At 38.0% G+C, this 23,627-nt stretch overlaps 2 protein-coding genes across 3 annotated transcripts in view; one reads left to right on the top strand and one right to left on the bottom strand.

Moving 5' to 3' along the window:
• The window catches only part of LOC106870223 (monocarboxylate transporter 12), a 104,405-nt gene that overhangs the window by 20,623 nt on the left and 60,155 nt on the right, over positions 1-23,627 (bottom strand). For both annotated transcript variants that reach the window (XM_052967205.2, XM_014916236.3), the window contains 3 exons: positions 9,045-9,322; positions 4,413-4,556; positions 10-942 (listed from right to left, as the gene is read on the bottom strand). In XM_052967205.2, the coding sequence (XP_052823165.1) occupies positions 10-942; positions 4,413-4,556; positions 9,045-9,303 (1,336 nt within the window). In that variant the 5' untranslated portion in view covers positions 9,304-9,322. The remainder of the gene's footprint in view (positions 1-9; positions 943-4,412; positions 4,557-9,044; positions 9,323-23,627) is intronic.
• The window catches only part of LOC106870222 (EEF1A lysine methyltransferase 1), a 271,394-nt gene continuing 250,722 nt past the window's right edge, over positions 2,956-23,627 (top strand). The window contains exon 1 of the mRNA XM_089350935.1: positions 2,956-3,008. The gene's annotated coding sequence lies outside the window, so the exon portion shown is untranslated. The remainder of the gene's footprint in view (positions 3,009-23,627) is intronic.

Here is a 23,627-nt window from a genome sequence, read left to right as displayed (position 1 = left end):
GCTCCTTACCTGTAAATATTCCAAATATCACAGAATAAAAGATTTGTAAAGGATAAATTTCAAGGAATGGGAACACCAAGGTACCAATTCCACAAATCACTAAGGAGGTTGCATATAATATAATCCGGTTAATTCGTGGGTTATCAGAGAGATAGCCGAATACAACTCGACCAAATGTATTTGATACACCTATTACTGATACAAGCATGGCAGCATTGTTAGGGTTTAAATTTTTTTCTAATGCATAGTCTGGTATATAAATGTAAGGCACTATATATCCAACAGAAATGAAGAAATTTGAGATAAGGAAGATAACAAAGATTGGGTCTGTCAATAATACAGGGTTCAAAGTCTGCTGAAATATAGTTTTTGTTTCTTTCCAGCATCCTCCACTTGGCTGACCTTGTTCATGGAGTGAGAGGACACTCATTGAGATCACTGAAGCATGGCTTTGGAAAACTGAAACATTTAATAAACTACTTCCACTAAAGGAGCGTCTGGATATGCGAGACCTGGTTCCTCCAACAGAATATTGGGAATGACGAGAATCTATACTCAGCTTTCTTGTGGCCAAATTATTTTCACTTTTTGTTAAATTTACTATTTCATCTGGAGTAACAGAAAGTTCTTTTCTTTTCTTTATATTTCCATTTTGGAATGTTTTTTCAGAAACAGGTGATATAGTTTCTTTTGGTATTTTGGTTTTAGGCAGAGGCTTGAATAAAGCTCCACATAAAATGCAGTTCAAAATAAGACCTGCACTTATCAGAACAGCACCTTTCCAGCCATAAAATTCCAACAGAAATTGAGATAATGGAGCAAATATAAATGTTCCAATACCAGCTCCACAAACAGCTAATCCAGTTGCAAAAGACCTTCTTTTTTCAAAATAGAACCCAACACACACAATGGCAGGGAGATAAATAAGTCCCATACCAATACCTGCAAATAAAATAATGAAAATATAAAATAGTTAGGTCTGGTAACAACATTACTACTAAAAAATAACTTATGAGAAGACATTATTCAGTTTGTCTATCAGTTTGTCTATTACTCTCAGTAAATGCAATGATACAAAACTCTAGACATCTGAGTTGCTTTTTCTTCAACTAATAAAAATATCAATATTCTGCTTTATGAATTAAGTTTTACATCTGTTTGTGAATCTAAACCTGTCTGTCTGTTTGTCTGTCTATCAAGCTCTCTGCATATTAGAATATTATAAACTTTTTTAATATTTTCACATCTTGAAAGATATAAGCTTTGGTTCTCATTGAAAATATTTGCATTTTTCATCAAACTCTGTTTGTTCTTAAGAATTGTATATGCTAGTGAATATCTGCTTGTGTGTGTGTGTATGTGTGTGTGTGTGTGTGTGTGCATGTGTATGCATCTGTGTATGTGTGTATGTATGTGTGTGAGAAGTTGATTGCCATTTTCTTTTCAACTGATATATTTTTGTTGAAGGAAATATATTTGAATAGATGCATTATTGGGAACTGTTTAGAAGAATTCCTAAAGAAGTTTTAATATATTTACATTTATTACTTATTTATATATAAAATAATTGTATTTAAATTAATATATATTACAGCTTGCTTAAACAAAAAATATATTACATACAATATATTACAAATAACATACTTATGTCTGCTTTAAACGTATATACGGAATAACTGTAAAACAATTGTAACAGTATTTGTGGGTTGATGAAAATGAGTTTGTCAAATGATAGAAACATTAAATTTCCCAAGGTTGGTCAGCATCAGAAATTAACATTACAATCATTTTATTCTTGGTGTCCGTTACACATCAAAAACAGTCAATTGTTGATAAAAGGCTGAATATTTCAGTTGAGTCCAGTGACTCTGGTGGTATTTAGATACAAACAATTGTTTCATAAATGTCTGAACATTAATTTCAGAATTGTAACCAAACTGACACATGTTAAGTTAGGAAAATACAAATTGTGAAGGGATGAAAAGTAGATTGTAGAAAGGATTGACAAGATCAGATCAGTCATTAGTCATTCTTTGCTGTAAAATGCATGTCTTATCTGCTGGAGGTTAGTTCACCACCACCACCACCACCACCACAACCACTGCTGCCGCTACCACTGCTGTCGCCGCCACCACCACCACCACCTCCGTCCCCACAACTGCACCCCCCCCCACTACTACTGATACTGATGCTGCTAAGGTACTGCTGTTATCTAGCACAGTGGCAGGTATTAAGTGCCCTGCTAAAGACTAACTTATGTTACAAGATATGACAGGATATAGGTTCCTCACTAATTAAATGAGAAGTTAAGTGAAACAAAGATAACCTGGACATTTAAAAAAAAAACTTCCATTAACCCTTTCGTTACTATATTTCTGACCAAAGTACACCCCTCATGAGTTTCAATTAAATTCTAAAATAATCATGAATTTAGACTAGTCTCATTAAACACCTGTAACTTGGCACTGTCATGCTATTAGCCGTCAGAAGTGAAAGTGCTCACTGCTAGTGAAGTATCTGTCTGTCTGCCTGCATGCCTGTCGATTCTTTGGCTACTGACAGCTAATACCATGACTGGCCGGAGCGAGCTATATGTCTGTCTGTCTCTCTATCTATCACTCGAAAGTTATTGGAACAAATTTGACACCTATATCCATGCGTTTGAAAACACTCAGAGTATAAGGGTACTACTAAAGCAGAGTGGTCCCGAATTTTCAACAGAGAGAATTTATCAAAATAGAAAACAAATGAAGTTTGAAGTTTAAAAATAATAGGATCGACCACTCACGACTAGCTAGCGCGGACGCGCGACTGCGCGTTCGGGACCACTCTGCTTTAGTAGTACCCTTATACTCTATGTGTTTTCAAACGCATGGATATAGGTGTCAAATTTGTTCCAATAACTTTCGAGTAATAGATAGATAGATAGATAGAGAGAGAGACAGACAGACATATAGCTCGCTCCGGCCAGTCATGGTATTAGCTGTCAGTAGCCAAAGAATCGACAGGCCAGCAACAGGCAGGCAGACAGACAGATACTTCACTAGCAGTGAGCACTTTCACTTCTGACAGCTAATAGCATGACAGTGCCCTTGGAACATAATTAAAGAAAGGGTTCTTAATCAATTCTATTGCATAATTTTTGTCTCTAAGTTCTCCACGTACTGGTGGGGGGGGGGGGGGGTACTGCTAGTGTCTCTCACATGTAAATATTGGTTCAGCTTCACGAATCGTACTCGTTCATAATACTGGAAATATATTCATCGCCAAAAGGTTCCTGATCGCTCCAGTAATTTGTTATTCTGGGTAACTGTCTAATACCCATAATAATATTTATGGCAAAAAATGCCCGTATTTCATCTACAGTTACAGGAAACCACAAGCTATCTTTTTTTTCCGGTTTGTTTACATTCTGCGTAACGGTTTGTTTCCGCAGTAATCATTTCAAACAAGCATGAAAAAGAAGTCTAAAGGTTTCGCTTCCTGAGAAAGACTATGGGTAGACCCTGTTTCCTCAGAAAAATTGTTAATAAAAATATTTTTCAAATATTTTTCTGGTGTAAAATCATCCTCGCTGTCGCCGTCGCTGCTTTCAGTTTCGGATACAGAAATATCAGATTCATTATCGTTCACCACGTGCTTTTGTAGCTCATTCATTCTTTTCTTCGATATCTCCGTATCTTCTGTTGAAAAACCTTCAAATTCGGAATCACTGCTTGATAACAATGGGTACGCTCGGCCGGCTACAGCCGGGTTAGTAACGAAAGGGTTAAACTGGTACATTGTATTTCAATTCTAACTTATCAAAATAAAAATTGTGTTGAACCCTCCAAAATAAATATTATTTGTTTAAAATACAGTTGAAGTCAGATAATGGGATATAAAGTAGCAGTGTTTGGAATTTTGGTCAGAATTTCTATAAATGAAACATTAAACATAATAAGCAAACATTTAGATCAGTTGAAATAAGCTTGGGAAATATTTTATCTGTGCAAAGGACATATTCACTGCTAATTTGCTGTGGAGAACCTTTCTCGCTATAGGTATTGAAAATCCCAACAATCATTTCAAGGTACACTCTTTCAGCAGAACAATGAATGCATTTCTAGATTCCTGGCTATCACCAGCACCATGGATAGAAAGAAGGCATCTTGAAATGACTGTTGGTGTTTTTCAACACTAATTATCTCAAGTGAGAAAGGTTCTCCAAAGAAAATTAACAATAAATATGGCCTTTTTACAAGCCCAAAATGTCCCAAACATATTGGAAATAACCTAAATGTTTATTTGCAATACTGCTTTCATGGGCCCACTACAATATTGAACACAATGTTTTTTCTTCAGAATATCAGAATAGCAAAAAATATTCTCTATAATGCACAGAATTCAAGATAATTAAAATGTTTACATACCTCCCAGAATACCAAAGGAGAAATAAAGAAAGTATACATTATTGACAAATATGCTAATGATAAAACCAAATGTGGTGAGTAAGCTTCCAACAACAGCTACTCTGCGACATCCATACACATTAGTCAGAGCTCCGGCAATGGGACCTGCAAATATTTAACAACACATTTACATTTTCATTTTAAAATATATAACAGAATAAGAAATAGGTATAAAAAATTTCCTAAGTAATTTTTAGAGTTTATCTTATAAATTTGAATTAGTTTACTTAACTTTTTTGATACCAATCCACCTGATATTGCCTTTAGTTCTGTAATACAAATACCCTACTTTAAGATTATCTAAATTAAATCCTTCCATGAAAATTACATGTTAATTTTTGGTCCAAACACCAACTTAATAGTGACAAAATTATTTGACAAAATTTTTCATTGTTCTCAAAATTCATTGGAACAAAGGCAATTTCTTTCAACAGAAATAGGGTAACAAAAGGGTCAAATTTAGCTGCTTTCATTAAACCCTTGTTAAATGTTATTTTAAAATCTGAATTATTATAATGAGAATAATTTAAATGAAGAATTCCAATTTTCTCAGCTCTGAATGCATATCTTGTCATTGGCACTGAACATTCCTTCTGGTGTTGTGTATTATAAAATGAGCAAGAATTGAGACTATAGCTCCATGATATAGCAATAAATTAACCAGGAATTGATATGTAGTTCAGATAGGACCAACACATTTTATACATGGAGCATTAAAAAGTGAAGAAAAATATATCAGTCAATGAATAATACTATCGTAATTGTTTTGACAAGCATGGGAGACAATTCTTGAGATGTTTTAGTCCTATTATGACTCCTTCAGTGAAACACAAACTTCACTGTACTTAACAAAGTAGAGATGAAAGAATCACTAAGATGTACAATATATTGGTTAGCGTAAGAACATAGGATCATTTTGAGAATAAGTAACTTAGAGACACCATCTGCTTGAAAAACATTAGTCAAGTTGATGTTAATATATTTAACACAAAGAACATTAAAATACCAGGCATGATTGCTGATTGGCAGCAGCAAGATCAAATTATATGCTGTAAAAAGAAAAGAAAGAATGAAGGCTAAAATAGATGATCCATCTAATGTATAATTTAGATTATCAAGAAATTTTATTGTTTGTTAGTTTGTGCTTACATGTGCATTTGTGTGTGTGTGTGTGTGTGTGTGTGTGTGTGTGTGTGTGTGTGTGTGTGTTGATCTTCCAGTAAAATGTTTGGATGAAATAAAGATGTTAGCAGTACTCCATCATTATCAGAACTGCAAGTATTTAAATCAACATAAAAACTTTTACCAATTGGATGGTAGAGCATCATTATGTGAAATTACACTTCATAAATGCACTTCTTCTTGGTTGATCAAATGGTATTAAAATTAATTATTTCTGAAACAATTTAATATCTGTATTCTAGCACCTGTTGGTATAATACAGAAAATTAATTTCAGTTCATATATAAATTGTTTAAAGTGAGATACAAAAAGTACTTGCAAATTAATATGATGTTACAAAACTTATTCTAGGTGTAGGCACAGGTGTGGCTATGTGGTAAGAAGTTTTCTTCTCTTCCACATAGTTCCAGGATCAGTCTCACAGCATGGCACCTCAGGCGAGTGACTACTGCGATAGCTCCAGACCAATGAAAGGCTTGTAAGTAGATCTGGTCAATGGAAAGTGAAAGGAGCTTATCATATACATACATGCATATGTATGTATGTATGTCTCTTCTATTTTTTATTTTTTAATTATAAAAAATCTTCCACGGAGGAGGGAGATGGTGTCCAACAAAGATACAAGACTCCATCTTTGGGATGTAGTTAACACTGACAAATTCACATTTGGAACTTGAGAAAAGTCTTGCATATTTTTACTGTTCCACTCACAGATTGCACTTGTACTGTACGAATTAACTGGTCAATTTCTCTTTCTGAAAATTCCAGTTTATTCAGATTCTCCTTCAAGCATTTACTAACAAAACCTAGTGCTCCAATTATTATTGGTATGAATATGAATTCAGAGTCTGGATATAGAAGCAGGAGGTTTCGAAACAGTTGTCCATAGATATCCTCTTTTACTCTGATTTTCAAAGAGATATTCATATCTGCAGGGCAGCTGACCTCTATGATGGTACATACCTTTGCCTCTCTGTCCCAAACAACAATATCCAGCCTGTTATGTTTACATTTGACAGAAGTTTTGATGGAAATATTCCACCAGTATTCCTTGAGTTGGTACTTATGAATGTATTCCATAACAGAGGGATTTTCTAAGTTTATTTCAGGACAGTCTTTTTTGTGGCTGACATTATAAATTGTTTTATCAACAACATTGTGTCACACAAGGAGGTAATACCATAATGACATTTTAGGACAGCTGCTAATCACATGCATGATGTCTTCCACAGAAACATGACATAGCCTACACATGCAGTTGCACCTTGGAATTACAAGAGCGTCATTGTTTCTCTTGTTCACCAGGTACTTTGTAGCAATCTCCTGTTCCTGGATTGCATGTTTGTATGTATGTACATATGTATGTATGTATGCATGTATGTATGTATGTATGCATGTATGTGTGAATGTATGAGTGAATGTATGTATCTATGTATCTATGTGCTTAACAACTAGTGGTGGTTTGTTTACATCCCTGTAACTTAGAAATTTAGTATAAGAGAGCAATAGAATAAGTATCAAGCTCAAAAGAAAATAAATATTGGGGTTGAGTTTTTTGACTAAAACACTTCAAGGTGGTACTCCAGCAAGGCTACTGTTCAATGGCTGAAACCCCAATAACCACACATCAGACAATCTTTATTGGTTGTTATAAGAATTGTTGTAGTTATTAGTTACTCTCAACATTATCATCTTCATCTACACCAACCTCATTATGAAGTTTCTGTCTGTGGAATGATTATCATGAGATTTATGGCAAGTGGTCAATCTTAATCCCAAGGAATTTGCAAAAGATTTTTGCGGAAAGAGATGATGAAAAATTTCTTAATCTCAGCTATCTGAGTCTCAATTCCATTTCCAATGAATTATTCAAACCCAATCTTGAATAGACTACTCTCACTCTCTCTCTCTCTATCTCTCTCTCTCTCTCTCTTTCTCTCTCTCTCTCTCCCTCTCTCTCTCTCTCCCTCCCTCTCTCCCTCTCTCTCTCCCTCTCTCTCTCCCCCTCTCTCCCTCTCTCTCCCTCTCCCCCTCTCTCTCTCCCTCCCCTCCCTCTCTCTCCCTCCCTCTCTCTCTCTCTCCCCCAGCTGAGTACTGGTTCAATGTAATTGACTATCCCACACCTGCAAATTTCAGGCCTTGTGCCTATAGTAGAAAGGATTATTATTATTATTATTATTATTGTTATTATTATTATTATTATTATTATTATTATTATTATTTACTTTTAATCTGCAAGTTTCTTACAGTCACTTGCCGAAACAAACCTAGTGTCTTGGGGCAAGTGAACGATTATTATTATTATTATCACTATTATTATCATTATTATTATTACTAAGGAGATATGCTGGCAGAATCATTAACATGCCATGCAAAATGTTTTGCAGCATTTTGTCCATCATTATGTTCTGAGTTCAAATTTCGCCAAGGCTGACTCTGTCTTTCATCCTTTCAAGGTCAATAAATTAAGTACCAGTTGAGTATTGGCGGTTGGTGTAATCAACTTAACTCCTCTCCCAAAATTGCAGGCCTTGTGCCTATAGTAGAAAGGATTATTATTATTATTGTTATTATTAAGGTAATGTGCTGGCAGAGTCATTAGCAGATCAGACAAAATGTTCAGCAGCATTTCATTTGTCTTTACATTCTGGGTTCAAATGCTGCTGAGCTCAACTTTGCCCTTCATTCTTTTGGAGTCAATGAGATAGAAACCAGTCAAATACTGGACTCAATGTAATCAACTCCCCACTTCCCCAAATTTCAGGTTTGTGCCTATATCAGAAAAATTATTAGTTAGCCATAGAAACCTTGCCAAAACAGACAATGGGACTTTGGTTCAACACTCCAGCTTGCTCTCTGGCTTCTGTCAAACAATGCAACCTTTGCCAGCATAGAAAACAGACATTAAATAATGATAATGTTAATGATGATGATGATGATGATGATGATGATAATCTTAACTAAAAAAAAATAATTAATGAGCATATAGGTGCAGGAGTGGCTGTGTGGTAAGTAGCTTGTTTACCAACCACATGGTTCCAGGTTCAGTCCCACTGTGTGGCACCTTGGGCAAGTGTCTTCTACTATAGCCTCGGGCCGACCAAAGCCTTGTGAGTGGATTTGGTAGACGGAAACTGAAAGAAGCCCATCGTATATATGTATATGTGTGTGTGTTTGTGTGTCTGTGTTTGTCACCCCAACATTGCTTGACAACCGATGCTGGTGTGTTTATGTCCCCGTCACTTAGCGGTTCGGCAAAAAAAAACGATAGAATAAGTACTAGGCTTACAAAGAATAAGTCCTGAGGTTGATTTGCTCGACTAAAGGCGGTGCTCCAGCATGGCCGCAGTCAAATGACTGAAACAAATAAAAGAGTAAAAGAGAGTAAAGAGTATATAAAGTGATACTTGCCTGTTAAGTATGTCATTGCTGGAACCAAGGAGCCAACCCATGCCATTGTAGCTTTATCAGTTTGGAAATAATCCACCCATTTTGAGTAGAATATGCCAAGTGAGTATGTGATGCCATCTGCAATGACATGCACAAAAAATGAACCCAGGACAACCATCCATCCCCAGCCTCCATCAGGAATTTCATATTCAGAATAGTAAGAAAGAGCATCATCTTCTACATATTTCTCTTTATTTTCTTTCTTCGTTTTGTCTTTCATATTCCAAAATACAGACTAACTGCAACGAAGAAAAGAGTATATTAATATAGTATACAACAGAAATAGAGACAACTATCTTGGTCAAAAAAAAGTATTTATCTATCTATCTGTCTGTCTGTCTGTCTGTCTGTCTGTCTGTCTGTCTGTTTGTCTATATGTCTGTATGTATATATATATATATATATATATATATGGGAGAATATACAAATAATAACAACAGACGAGGACAGGTGGTGTAAATAACAAAAGTATATATTAGTATGACGCTCGGGAATACGGAAAGTCTTTGACGTTTCGAGCTACGCTCTTCAACAGAAAGAATACAGAGACAAGGAGAAAAACACGGAGAAAAAAAATTGAATAGTGTTCAGTCAACGGTCAATCATAATAATGGCCGATCATAACAATGACTGACCGGAAGTTAGAAATTCTTATTTCAGGAGAGCTAAGAAAGGGGGAGATAACAAACGGTGATCGGGAACGAGGGGCTGTGTGTGGGAGGTAGAATGCTGGTGATCTTGACGTATGTAGTGTGAAAATGGGGAAGGGAGAAAGGGAGAAAGGGAGTTAGTAGTTGGTCAGTTGTAGTGTGTGCGTGGTGTGATGCGGGGGTATTGGTGTGGTGTGCGTGGTGTGATGCGAGGGTATTGGTGTGGTGTGATGTGAGGGTGTTGGGAGGTGGGGAAGGCATGGGTGGAGTGTGGGTTGGGCTTAGGGTGGGGTAGAGGTAAGGGTCTGTGGGTAGGGGTGGATGGTGGGTGTAAGGAATTGGATGGGCTGGAGTGGGAAGGTAGAGTAGGAGTGTGTTGGGGTGTGGTGCGATGAGCTTATGAGAGGGTGTTGACGAGGAGGGAGAAGGGGAAGGTGGATGTAAGAGAGGGGGAAGATGGGTAAGGTGGATGTAAGAGAGGGGGAAGATGGGTATGGGAGGGGAGAGGAAGAGAAAGAGAGTGAGAGAGAGGGAAGAGGGGTATGGGGGGAGAAAGGGAGGAAGAGAAAGAGAGTGAGAGAGAGGGGAAGAGAGTGAGAAAGTAAGGGTGAGAGAGTAAGAGAGTAAGGGTGAGAGAGTAAGAGAGTAAGAGTGTAGAGAGTAGGAGAGTAAGAGTGTAGAGAGTAAGAGTGAGAGAGGGGGGAGTACGAGAGAAGAGAGTGAGAGAGAGTAAGAGAGAGGAGAGAAAGAGTATGGGTGAGAGAGGGGGGAGTACGAGAGAAGAGAGTGAGAGAGAGTAAGAGAGAGGAGAGAAAGAGTAGGGGTGAAGAGAAGTGGGAGTGGAGAGAAGTATGAAGAGAGGTGAAGAGACGTACAAAGAAGTAGAAATCGGAGCAGGAGGTGGGGGAGGGGAGAGATGGGTGGTAGGAGGGAGGGTGGGGGAGAGAGACAGGAGGAGGGGGTTAGATGAAGAGTGGAGGGGAGTTGAGCCCATGTGGCGCAAAGGAGCGAAGATAGAAGAATAATCCCTGTTCACGGCGCAAACGGGAGTCCGGATGGCCCCTGTGCATGGACAATCCAAACACAGACAGGTGTTGCCGCAAGGAGTGGCCGGCAGAACGGAAGTGGCGTGACACCGGGGTGTCATTGCCGACGTTGATATCTCGGAGGTGTTCCGCGAATCGGTCGGCCAGGCGGCGCCCCGTTTGTCCGATGTACAGGGATTGGCAGAGAGAGCAGGAGAGGCAATATATGATGTTGGTAGACGTGCAGGTGAAGGAGTCGGTGATGCGATAGGGTCGGTGATGGGTGCTGGTGAGGAGGGTGGTGTTGGAGAGGTAAGGGCAAGTGCGGCAGCGTGGGCGGGAGCAGGGGAACGAGCCAGGTTGGGAGGTTGGGTTGGGGAAGAAGCTGTGGACCAAGAGGTCCCGTAGGTTGTGGGCTCGTTTGAAGGAGGGGAGGGGTCGATTAGGGAAGATGTGGGAGGTGGAGGGGTCGGACTGGAGGCGCCGAAAAGCTCGGAGAATGGAGCGTTGGAGGGGTAGGGTGGTGGGATGGTAGGTAAGGGGAAAAGGGAGGCGGGAAACGGCAGGGCGGGTTCGGGGGGAGAGAGCAGATGCACGGTCCACAGAACGTGCTCTGGCAAGGGCGGTGTGGATGGTGGTGGGTGGATATCCACGCAGGCTAAAGTGGTGAGCCATGAGTTGAGACTGAGTCTCAAAGTCATGGCTGTCGCTACAAAGTCTGCGTAGACGGAGGAATTGGGAATAGGGGATAGAAAGTTTTGTGTGTCTAGGGTGGGAGGAGGAGAAGTTGAGATAGGAGTGTGAGTCTGTGTGTTTGTAGTGGATGGAGGTGCTAAGGGCGGAGTGGAGGATGCTGACCGAAATGTCGAGAAAGGGGACAGAGGTGTCAGAGACAGTACAGGAGAAGTGGAGGGCAGGATGGAAAGACTGAACGAAAGAGAGGAACGAGTCAAGATGTTCGCGGGAGAGTGAGGTGGCACCGATACAGTCGTCGATATACCGACCGTATAGTTCGGGAGTGGGACCAGTGAAACTGGAGAATATTTGGGCCTCAACATAACCAACGAAGAGGTTCGCGTAGTTGGGGCCCATTCTCGTCCCCATGGCCACTCCCGAGATTTGCTGGTAGATATCTCCCGCGAACGAGAAGCAGTTGAGAGATAGGACAAGTTCGGCCAGACGAATGAGTGTGGAGGTGTCGGGTTGTGGGTTGGGGCGTTGGTCTAGAAAAAACTTCAGGGCACGCAGCCCCTCGTCGTGGGGGATCACTGTATAGAGGCTCTGGATGTCTAGAGTGAAGAGAAGCTTAGAAGGGCCGGGAGGGAAAGAGAAAGAGTTGAATAGACGAAGCGCGTGGTTAGTGTCATGAATGTGGGAAGGGAGAGAAGCCACTAGGGGGGCGAGGACACGGTCTAGGTATTTTGAGATAAGCTCGGTGGGGCAGTTGCAGTCGGAGACGATGGGGCGGCCAGGGTTGTTCGGTTTATGGATCTTGGGGATATATATATACATATATATATATATATATATATACATATATATTTTCATATATATATATATATATATATATATATATATATATATATATATATATATACATATATATTTTCATATATATATATATATATATACATATATATTTTCATATATATATATATATATATATATGAAAAATTCTATCATCACTAATTGTGACTGAAGGTGCCGAAGCACCTATATTGCAGGAAATAAGAATTAAAAACTCGTAATGTTGTAAGAAGCACACACACTGACAGGGGAGATAACCACTCCATGAGTACCTCTAGGGATCACTAGACTAGACTAGTTTCACCTATCAGTCATAGGCTCGTCAGTAGTGACTACTAAAACATTTGAGTATTCTTCTGGTTTTATGTTCAAACTACCCAGATCCACCTCTCACACCTACCCTACAATGTTGTTCTAAAATGGCATGGCTGTATGGCAAGAAGCTTGCTTTCCAATCACATGGTTCTGGGTTCAGTCCCACTGTGTGCCACCTTGGGCAAGTGTCCTCTACTATAGCTTTAGGCTGACCAAAACCTTGTAAGTGGATTTGGTAGATGGAAACTGAAAGAAGTCCATACCTAACTGCATTACAAAGACTAGCTTCCTCTTTAAAATCAGGAGGTCAGTTATTAACCTCTACAATTCTCAAGTAAGAGTTACATTATTGTACTACTTACATCTATGAGATGGCTCAGCTGCTACATCAGTTAACAGCCAAGACCTAATTCAAAAGAAAGCCTTTGGTCTGACTAGTATAAACTGTCGCTGTGTTGTTGGCACTCCGTTGCTTACGACGTCGAGGGTTCCAGTTAATCCGATCAACGGAACAGCCTGCTCGTGAAACTAACGTGCAAGTGGCTGAGCACTCTACAGACACGTGTACCCTTAACGTAGTTCTTGGGGATATTCAGCGTGACACAGTGTGACAAGGCTGACTCTTTGAATTACAGGCATAACAGAAACAGGAAGTAAGAGTGATAGAGTACAGCAGGGTTCGCCACCATCCTCTGTCGGAGCCTCATGGAGCTTTAGATGTTTTCACTCAATAAACACTCACAACGCCCGGTCTGGGAATCGAAACCGCGATCCTATGACTGCGAGTCCGCTGCCCTAACCACTGGGCCATTGCACCTCCACAAACTGTCACTAACAATCTTAAAACAATATAGTTCAGACAGTTACTTTTGTCTATCTTTTATATCACTTCTAAAATGGTTTCTGGTTCTCTGAATGAACTAACTGCATATTCTCTCCATCGAAACCAATGATTTCAGTTTCTTTCTTTTTTCTGTCACATTTGCTTTGACTTACCTCCAAGAGTCCACCTTAAATACTTTCCCAATCCGTTCTTCCCAGAATACATCCTTCTGAAACCCCATCCCTGCCTAACATTTTTCTCATTACCCACACCTATCTGGAGATGTTCAACAACATTGATTTCATCTCAAAGGTCATGAGCACTTGTATTCTGATTATCTTATATTACAAATGTACATTGTAAATAGGCATTGCCCAAATATTGAGACAGCAAAAGCAGCACTAATTTCTAGACATCTGAAGTTACTCAGCTCCAGATATTACAGTGTAACTGTTGAATAACTTTTAAACCAACTTATTTTTCTAAGTCTCCTCTCATATAACATATTATTATTTTAATGTCAGTGTTTTGTAGTCTATGGTATCAAAAGCACTTTTAAGCTTAGAAATATTTTGGTAGTAATTTGGAAATTAGGAAGGGAGTCTCTGGCATTAACTAATTTTATTGAAGAGTTAAAGAATAAGGTATATAATTGAGTGACCTTTTGCTGAAGTTATACTTGTGATGGTATAAGATAGCATACTTAATTGGAAATTAAGTACACTAGGACTTTTGAAATAAAAAAAAAAGAAATAAAAATAAAGGATGGAAGAATTCTGACTGAATGTAAGTCATAGAAATTCCTCTCACTGCTATGCTTGAATATATATAGGTCAATAGTTGGGTGATAACTAAAGTGTTTTAAATCACTATTGACGAAAATCAATTGAAAGCCAACGTGACCAAAAGCTTTGAAACTAATATTGCTAACTATATAAAAAAAAATGTCATTTCAGCAAACGATGAACTACAGAAGATTCAAAGCAATATTAAATAGTTTAAATAAATGAGATGTATTTTCCATTATTAAGACATTCTACCATTAAGTGTGCAAAAACCTAAATATTTCTTAATGTCCTAATTTTAGAAAACACGCCTTAAGAAATAACACAAGATGTGACTAGAAAACTAGCTGTCAGATAACTGAATGTATATAGAGTTTAAAAATAGTGCTTCCAAAATGGGGCAATTTCTCATCACCTATTTTTCCTCTACATCTACAAAACCTTCAAACATCTCAAAACATAAAGGCAAGCACTATTCTCTAGAAACTTGTGCACAACTATCCTAACCTTACATCAATCACCTACAAACCTGACACTCGAAACAACACACATATACATACATGCATACATACATACATACATACATACATACATACATATATATATATATATATATATATATATATATATATATATATATATACATATATATATATATATATATATATATACATATATATATATATACATATATATATATATATATATATATATATATATATATATATATATATATATATATATATATATATACATATATATATATGTATATATGTATATATATATATATATATATATATATATATATATATATATATATATATATATATATATATGTATGTATATATATTTTGGGTCATCCCATAAATAATGTGATTTTTTCAATTGCATGAATTAAAAGTCAGAGTGGGATGAGATAAACTACCTGCATCAACTTGCTATTAAAACAGGTAGTAAATTTACCTTGTCCTTATTCTTAGTGCAAGTTTTGAAGAGTGCAGTTCGATTTTAACAGCTATTTTTTCAAAGCTATGCTGGAAGTGACAAAGGAGCATATTTGGCATATTTTGCTTTATGAGGACAATAACGCGAGGGAAAGTGCGCGGAATATTAATGCAGTATATGGGGATCAGACAATAAGCATAAGCCAGTGTCAACAGTGGTTTCAGAAATTCCAAGCTGGAAACTACAGCCTAAAAGATGAGCCTCATCCTGGAAGATCTGTTGAGCTTGACAAGGACATCCTGCAAACCCTGGTGGAACAAAACTACTCCCTGCCTGTGTCCATCAATTTATCTCTCTCTATTATTTATCATGCCCTTTATCTCTCTCTCTCTGTATGTGTATCATCTCTCATGCATTGCTTTAATTTTGTTTAAAACTTCATCTTCTAATGTTTACTTTCATTTTATCACAGCTATTATGCCCAAATCCTGTTTTCTGATTGAGTAAAAATGATCAAACTTTAAATTTGTGACAGTAACATTAAACGTTTCTCTATTTGTCTATCTGTTTCATTTTTTACTTTTCTCATGGTAAACTTTTCTTCTCTCTCTCTCTCTGTATTTACTACACTCTCTCACTCTCTATAATAGTATATAACTCATACTGAATGTGTGTGTGCATGTGTGTGTATATATATGTGTATGTGTGTGTTTGTCTGTGTGTGTATGCATGTGTATAAAGAATTTCATTAAGACAATAGAATGATTTATAAAAGGTATGTAAAAGATAATTTATTTTAATAGTATACTTTTCTGTTAGTAAATATTTTTTCTTACACACACACAAATATGAACTCAATTGGTGCGAAGTGGGTGATTAAAAATTTAGAATGCGAAAAATTTTTTTTTTTTTTGGTTGTTGTTTAAATCCCAGTAATGGATCACCACAGCATCATTTCATAAAATGTGCTTAAGGCAACAAAATATTTAGAAACATCATGTAACAAAGAAATGAGGAAGATAACAGGTGGTTGTGGGATGTGCTAGAAACAACAGCTAAATCTCCCATAAATCACACACCTTTTCATCTAAAAATTATTCTGAAATTATGAGCAGAAACAAATTGTTGATTCGGACTGCCTGCATTTTAAAATAGTGGGTAAAAACATTTTTCAAATGCCAAAATGTTAGGATTTATGGTAGAGGGGGCGAAGTTAATGAAAATATTTTAAAATAATTCACTATTACTTTTTAATTACGTTTCATTTCCTGTTTGAAAATCAAGGAGGTGCTGATTGTATTGGTGATCGCTGATTTCCAAATTTTATTTTTACCTTCGAGATTTCTCCCATCATTTTTTAGTGCATAAGGCAAAAAAAGGTTGTCTAAAATCGGTATTGAGTGGGGGAGTGGGATTTGAAAAAAATTCATACCTGCTTATATATACTTCTGTATGTATGATTTTATGTATAAATCTGTGTATATATATATATATATATATATATATATTCTTACACTTGATTGTTCTTATCCTTCTCTATACATATATAGATAAAAATACTTTGTTCAAGTTTTTAATGTATGTCTGTCGATATGCTTAAATCTATGTAGATGCACATCAGCTTGCGTGTATGTGCTTACACATTCATATAAGCATATCAACAAACCTATTCCAACAGTCACCCCTCATATACACATATGCTTATCGGTACATCCGTTCGATATTTCTCTCTTTCTTTTGTTATGTTCCCATCCTTCTACCCGGCTTTAAAGTATTGGTAGAATTCGCAGGTAATCCAAGTATTACTTGACAGAAATCACGATGTGAATACTTCTAATGTGTTAAAAAACCAAAGACTTACAAGCAAGGGGTGATGGCAAGCGGGCTACAACCCTGAAACGGCACTTGTCCGCCATCAGATCACCGGATTAGGCAACAAGCTGGTCTTGAAACCACTGCCAAGAACTCAACATCATTAAAACGGCATTACATTCAATGCTGCAATCATCCCAGACACAGTTCCGTTTTGAAGATTCTACTTTGAGAAAACGAACAGGCTTGGTTTCCAGAAAAATCTAGAAAGGAAGATCATCCGTTCTCAGCAGATTCCAAGAATTACGACAATTTCACCAAACTTGTGCACCATGTAGCCCACAAGAGGTAGTCGAACTCAATGCATATCGGGCCGCAATGCACAAAGTACTAAAATGGATGAGCAACAATAACAACTTTATGAATCTGACCTCTTAGCTGAAAATACCATTGAAATAGGCCAGGAACTCATGGTTTCCCTATCAGAACGCAAAAGTGGCAAAATTGGTGGAGGCAACAGATATGACGACAAACAGCAAAATGATGTAGAGCCTCATCAATAAAAATCAACAGCAACCCATCGATCCCAACACAGCAGCAGTGTACCTTCACCATCAACCAGGGTGAACGAACTGATGCTTAATAACAGGTCCATTACCATAGAGACAAAGTAAAAGGTAGAACGAAGAAAGCATTCCTCAACCTCTGGACTGACTAATATTAAGTTCTTTGAAGTTCTTAACATCAGTGTCAATACTCTTGAGGTCGGTGAAGCTATTGGGCTAACTGACAATTTCGAAGAAGAGTACCAAGGACCTCTGGCATGGAAATGAGTCCTTGAGCCGGTGGGCAAGTGCATGCTGGCAAATAAACATTTCAAATATGTGAAGGGAAACCAGAACTATTACACTTCTCAAACCAACTAAAGGTCCAGCATATGCAAAGAATTTTCGTCCGAACTCTCTTCTATGCCACTCATACACACTGTTTGGGTGCCTTATTCTTAACTGTTGAACTAGCTGTCATTCTTCAATAAGCCAGATTCCGACCTGGCAAATCTACGAACCAAATTCAGGATTTCACTCACTACATAGTTGGGTTTCAGAAAGGAGTGATAATAGGAGCTGTTGATTTGTCTGTCACATATGACACTGTGAACCACCGCCTTCTCATGTAAAAGATATTTGAGCTGGTAAAGACCTAGTTCGTACAGACTGCATTGGAGTCTTCTTAAAATAGAAGTACTACTTTGTTGCCTTGAACAACCAAGTCACTGGCGGTGACAGCAGAATGACTTAACCCCAGGTAAGTGTGCTGGCCCCACTTGTATATAGCATGTACATTAGTAACCAACCAACGGAGCAGAAAACTGCGCGGTTCACCTACTCTGACAAATACTGTGTGACATCCCAAGCGAATACATCTGAAGCAACAGAAACAAATCTCATCTCAGCTTTGGATGAACTACTCCTCTATTAAAAGCGCAACAACCTATATGCCAACTCTGCGAAGACTCAAGTCAGCTTGTTCCACCTCAGGAGTCACAAAACCAACCGATTTTTAAACGTTGAATAGTCTGGAACACCACTGGAACATTGTACTCACCCTGTCTATCTTGGATAACTTTGAACCGCACTCTCTCCTTTAAGGTGCACTCAAAAATTAAATTGAAAGATGGTTCCCGAAACAACGTCATAAGGAAAACGGTCAGCTTCAAACGAGAAGCCATAACACACACATTGTAATCTGCAAAGGACTGTGGAAACAAGTGGAAAACTTTCTAAGAATCGAAAGAAAGAAATCATGTTTCCATACCATCCCTACTCTTTCACGCATCCAACTACCTCATATGGCTTATCCATTATTAATCCTGAAATCTAAACTCTAATTTTATTTCTAAACCAAGCTACCAATAACTGAGTTCGCTAACGAGTAAAGAATAAGATAATATTACAATTTTATTTTCAATTATCCCTGTAAGTTTCTTTATCACGAAAAATAGCCACCCGAAAGCATCGTAACGCATCCTATACACAGACACATTCAAACACATACGCACACTCACGTTCGCTCCCTCCAGCCGTCGCCTATTGTCCATTCCATATAGACTTTGAGTTGTAAACTGTAGTTTGAAATTCTATAACTTGCTGCTATCAATTAACGTCGGTACCAAGGATAAATATACTTTAGTTTGTATTATTCCTTAAATTCCTTTTCCCCAAATTAGCATTCCCGATACTCACCACACACACACACACACACACACACACACACACACACACACACAAACACACACACACGCAAACGCACACACATATTCACCAATGCATTCAACCGTTCCTGCATTTGTCTTTTGTCCATCCCACATGAACTTTAGAATTTGAACTCTATTTTTAAGCAATGCCAACCAACAATAATGAAACACATTTCAAATTTAGATTTAATTAAACTACCTACCTATTTTACTCATACATACACACGTATGACATACACAAACGCACATACATATAAACATAATTTATACATGCCCATAACATACTTCATATCACATAACATTATTTATAACACAATTCACATAAAATCAAAACAAAAAACAAAAAAAAATGACAGACAAAACAAAACTAAAACCAACCAGCATTCGCCACTATTAGAAAACTTCTTCCAAACCCATCAACACTAACCGTTAAGCAACATCTCCATTTTCTTAATGCTACATCATTTCGAAGATTCTCTATCCTGGCTGAAAACACTGGTCACTGCACAATTCTAACAATAAATTCTTACTCTACAATTAGTATTTATTGAATGCTATCCGTCTTAGAGAGAGGTAGTAATAATCCACTGTTATATGTATGTGTGTGTGTGTGTGTGTGTGTGCTTCCACTCTGGCGACTGTTGTTTTAGTTAATCGCCTAGTTACCTAATATCCTGTGTGAAACCGATTGGTAAGATAGGCCGAAATGGGATCTTCAATACTGTATATCTTGATTGATATATCCACTCTATTGACAAAATACACGAGTGCCTATTTTATTATGCCCTATGGTTTCGTAGTATATATATATATATATATATATATATATATATATATATATATATATATATATATACATACATACATACATACATACATACATACATACATACATACATGCATACATACATACATGCATGCATGCATGCATGCATGCATACATACATACATGCACGCATGTATGTATATATGTATGTATGTATGTATGTATGTATGTATCACAGAGTTATGAGCAAATTGTTGGACACTTGCGAATGAAGTGCGATGCTGCATAGTAGCGAGTCCTGGTCCTTAAATGCAGACGATCTACGTTGGCTAGAAAGAAATGACGCAAGAATGCTCCACTGGTTGCGTAATGTTAGTGTGCATGAACGACAGAATACAAACTGAGAGAAAAACTGTATATACAAGAAACTTGGACGTAGGGTGCAGGAGAGAAAATTGCAATGGTGCGGGCATGTAAGGTGTATTGAATGCGTCAGTTGAATAAAGAAGTGGGTGACCTAAAAAAACAGAAATAATGGAATGATGAAGACTGATCACAAGAAGGTAAAAGCCTTATGGATGTAATGATAAAGAAAACCTGTGACGATAGGTGACGCACGATGCTACAGAAAACCCTCTGAACTTGAGAACTACAAAACTGGTTGTTTAGACCAGACTATTTACCCTTATATGCAAAAAAAAATGATAAGTGACCGATTTCATTATTCAATGTGTCCTCTGTATTTCGAGTGTTGGGCCTCACAGAGGCAATGACCGACACCTTTGGTACTATGTCGTGCTTGAGAAAAAGATCCACCAAGCCGAGCAAGATCGCAGTCATGGCAGATATCGGTGTCACACAAATGGCACCCGTGCCGGTGGTACGTAAAAGCACCCATTACACTCTCGGAGTGGTTGGCGTCAGGAAGGGCATCCAGCCGTAGAAAGCCATGCCAAATCAGACTAGAGTCTGGTGCAGCCTTCCAGCTTACCAGCCCTGGTCAAACCGTCCAACCCATGCCAGTATGGACAACGGACGTTAAATGATGATGATGTATGGTGCAGGCTGCCGGAAGATATATAAAGCGGGGTGAGACAGACAAATAAAAATGGTCATATTCATAATATTCTTAGTCAATAATGACATCGAAGTCGCAGTCAATCGATCCCGCTGTCAATTGATCCCCCTGTTAATCGATCTCACTGCTTCTTCTGGTTTCGACGTCCTTTGTGGAATCTGATTCGAGGTAGAAAAGGGCTGCCAATTATAGCAAGTTAAATTTTTGTTGTTATTGTTGTTGCTACAGTCGTTTTTATTTTTGATTTTCTTACTATCTTTCTTTCTTTCTTTCTTTCTTTGAACATATATACTTTTATTCTTTTACTTGTTTCAGTCATTTGACTGCGGCCATGTTGGAGCACCACCTTTCAGGGATTTTTGGTCGAAGAAATCGACCCCAGGACTTATTCTTTGTAAGCCTAATACTTATTCTCTCAGTCTTTTTTTGCCGAACCGCTAAATCACGGGGATATAAACATACCAACATCGGTTGTCAAGTAATGGTGGGGGAACAAACACAAAGACGCACACACACACACGCACGCACGCACGCACGCACGCACGCACGCACGCACGCACGTACGTACGTACGTATGTATGTATGTATGTATGTATGTATGTAGGTATTCACGACGGTCTTCAGTTTCCGTCTACCAAATCCACTCACAAGGCTTTGGTCGGCTCGAGGCTACAGTAGAAGACACTTGCTCAAGGTGCCACGCAGAGGGACTGAGCCCAGGATCATGTGGTTGGGAAGCAAGCTTCTTGGAATCAGCTGCAGCCGCCAAGTCCTCTGTCCTCTCCAAACCTCATGCAATCACCAACGGAAACACTGTATACATGTAACAATCTAAACTATCTCCTGCAATCTAACCACCACTAACTCACCAATATGATCAATGCCAGCACCGTTCTCAATTCAATTCACTTGTTCTTTCTCTGTAACGCCACCACCACAACCGTCATGTCTATCACCTATACTTTTTATAACAGTACCCCCTCTTCCTCTGTGTGTATGCACACACGCACGCACACGCACGCACATACACACATACACACACATGTGTCTCTGTTTGTTCGCGCCACCACCACCATTTGACTATGGACAGGGACAATAAGAAATCGGTGAAAGCATGTAGAGGTTGCGCGTTGGCAGCCAAAGCACCACCAGTAAAATACCAATCGTAGCCGGAGACTGTGAGCCCATGGTCCAGGATACATATCGACTACGCTGGACCAGTGAACGGCGTATATTATCTAATCGTTGTGGATAGCTATACAAAGTGGCCAGAGGCTTGCAGATGTAATAAACCCACAGCAAAGATAACTATTAAGTTCCTACTCGTGTTATTTACTCGATACGGTGTTCCAGACACGTTAGTTTCAGATAATGAAACAGAATTCATAGGATATGAATTAAGAAATTTCTGCAAAATACATGCCATAAAGCACATTTTTAACCCACCCTACCACCTGAGGTCAAGTGGACAGGCTGAAAGATTTGTCGACACGTTCAAAAGAGCTCTAAGAAAAGCTATGAATGAGCTAGATGATGACGAGGTACTAACGAAATTTTTGAGAGTATATAGAATAATGCCAAATCCAAATACTAATTCAGGCAGAGTTAATATTCGCGTGAAAAATAAAATCGATATTCAATAAATTGTTTCCAGGGAAAAATACATATAAAGGAAAGCCAAAAAATACATTTGAAGGAAATACAAGAAATATTACAAAACACTTCGAAGTTCATTTTAGAAATGACAAAAATGGTAAAGACAGTTTGGAGGATGGCTATGTAATCAAAAGATTAGGTAACATGACGTATTTAATTAAAGGACTAAGTTCGGAACATAAGAGACACCTTAACCAGTTAAAGATGAGATATACAGAAGAATGAAGGGTAACACCAATGGAAGTCTTCTATGATATGTTTGAAGTGTCAGCACAGCCTTGGTTTGTATTTTTGCATGAATATATTTTCTTTGTTCATCTGTACTTCATGTGTGGTATTCACTGAACATAGGTAAAGTGAGAAGACTTGGAATTCGGGGCACTTATTTTTTGCACATATGTCTATGTGCTCTCTCAGTGGGGTCTGTCTAGTACTGGCTCTCGTATTCGTTGATGATGAATAGTCAGTCCATTTATGAGAGTAAGTTTTGTTTGACCTATGTAATCCTCGTTGCATCCCTTACGTTTAATGTATATTAAATGTTTGACGAACAGGCAAAATAATTTTTCATAATAAAAATCTGTCCTGGTTTAAATTTGTGTTTTATTTTCAGTGAGGAAGATGCAAGTCCTGCAGTTAGAACTGCTATACTTTTGACTGTTCGTGTAGTATTTGTGGAGGGTAATTTAGCGCTGGTGAGTAGTTTTTTGAGGGATTTTTATTGTTTTTTGCTTTTGATTATTCTGTGTATTTCGAGTGCTTGTTTCATTCTTGGGTTTTGTCTTAGTAGTGGAATATTATGGTGGGAAAAAACATACTAATTTGAGCTATGTTCTCTCTATAAAAAAACAAAACAAGAGAATTTTCGAACTCCAGTCAGAGGCAAAACAGTTGCAGCATATCATAGG

The sequence above is a fragment of the Octopus bimaculoides genome, chromosome 4, assembly GCF_046866305.1.
Source record: "Octopus bimaculoides isolate indiv1 chromosome 4, ASM4686630v1, whole genome shotgun sequence".
NCBI classification, from domain to species: domain Eukaryota; kingdom Metazoa; phylum Mollusca; class Cephalopoda; order Octopoda; family Octopodidae; genus Octopus; species Octopus bimaculoides.
The sequence above is the reverse complement of the archived record's forward strand: the minus strand, read 5'-3'. Positions and strand labels throughout refer to the sequence as shown.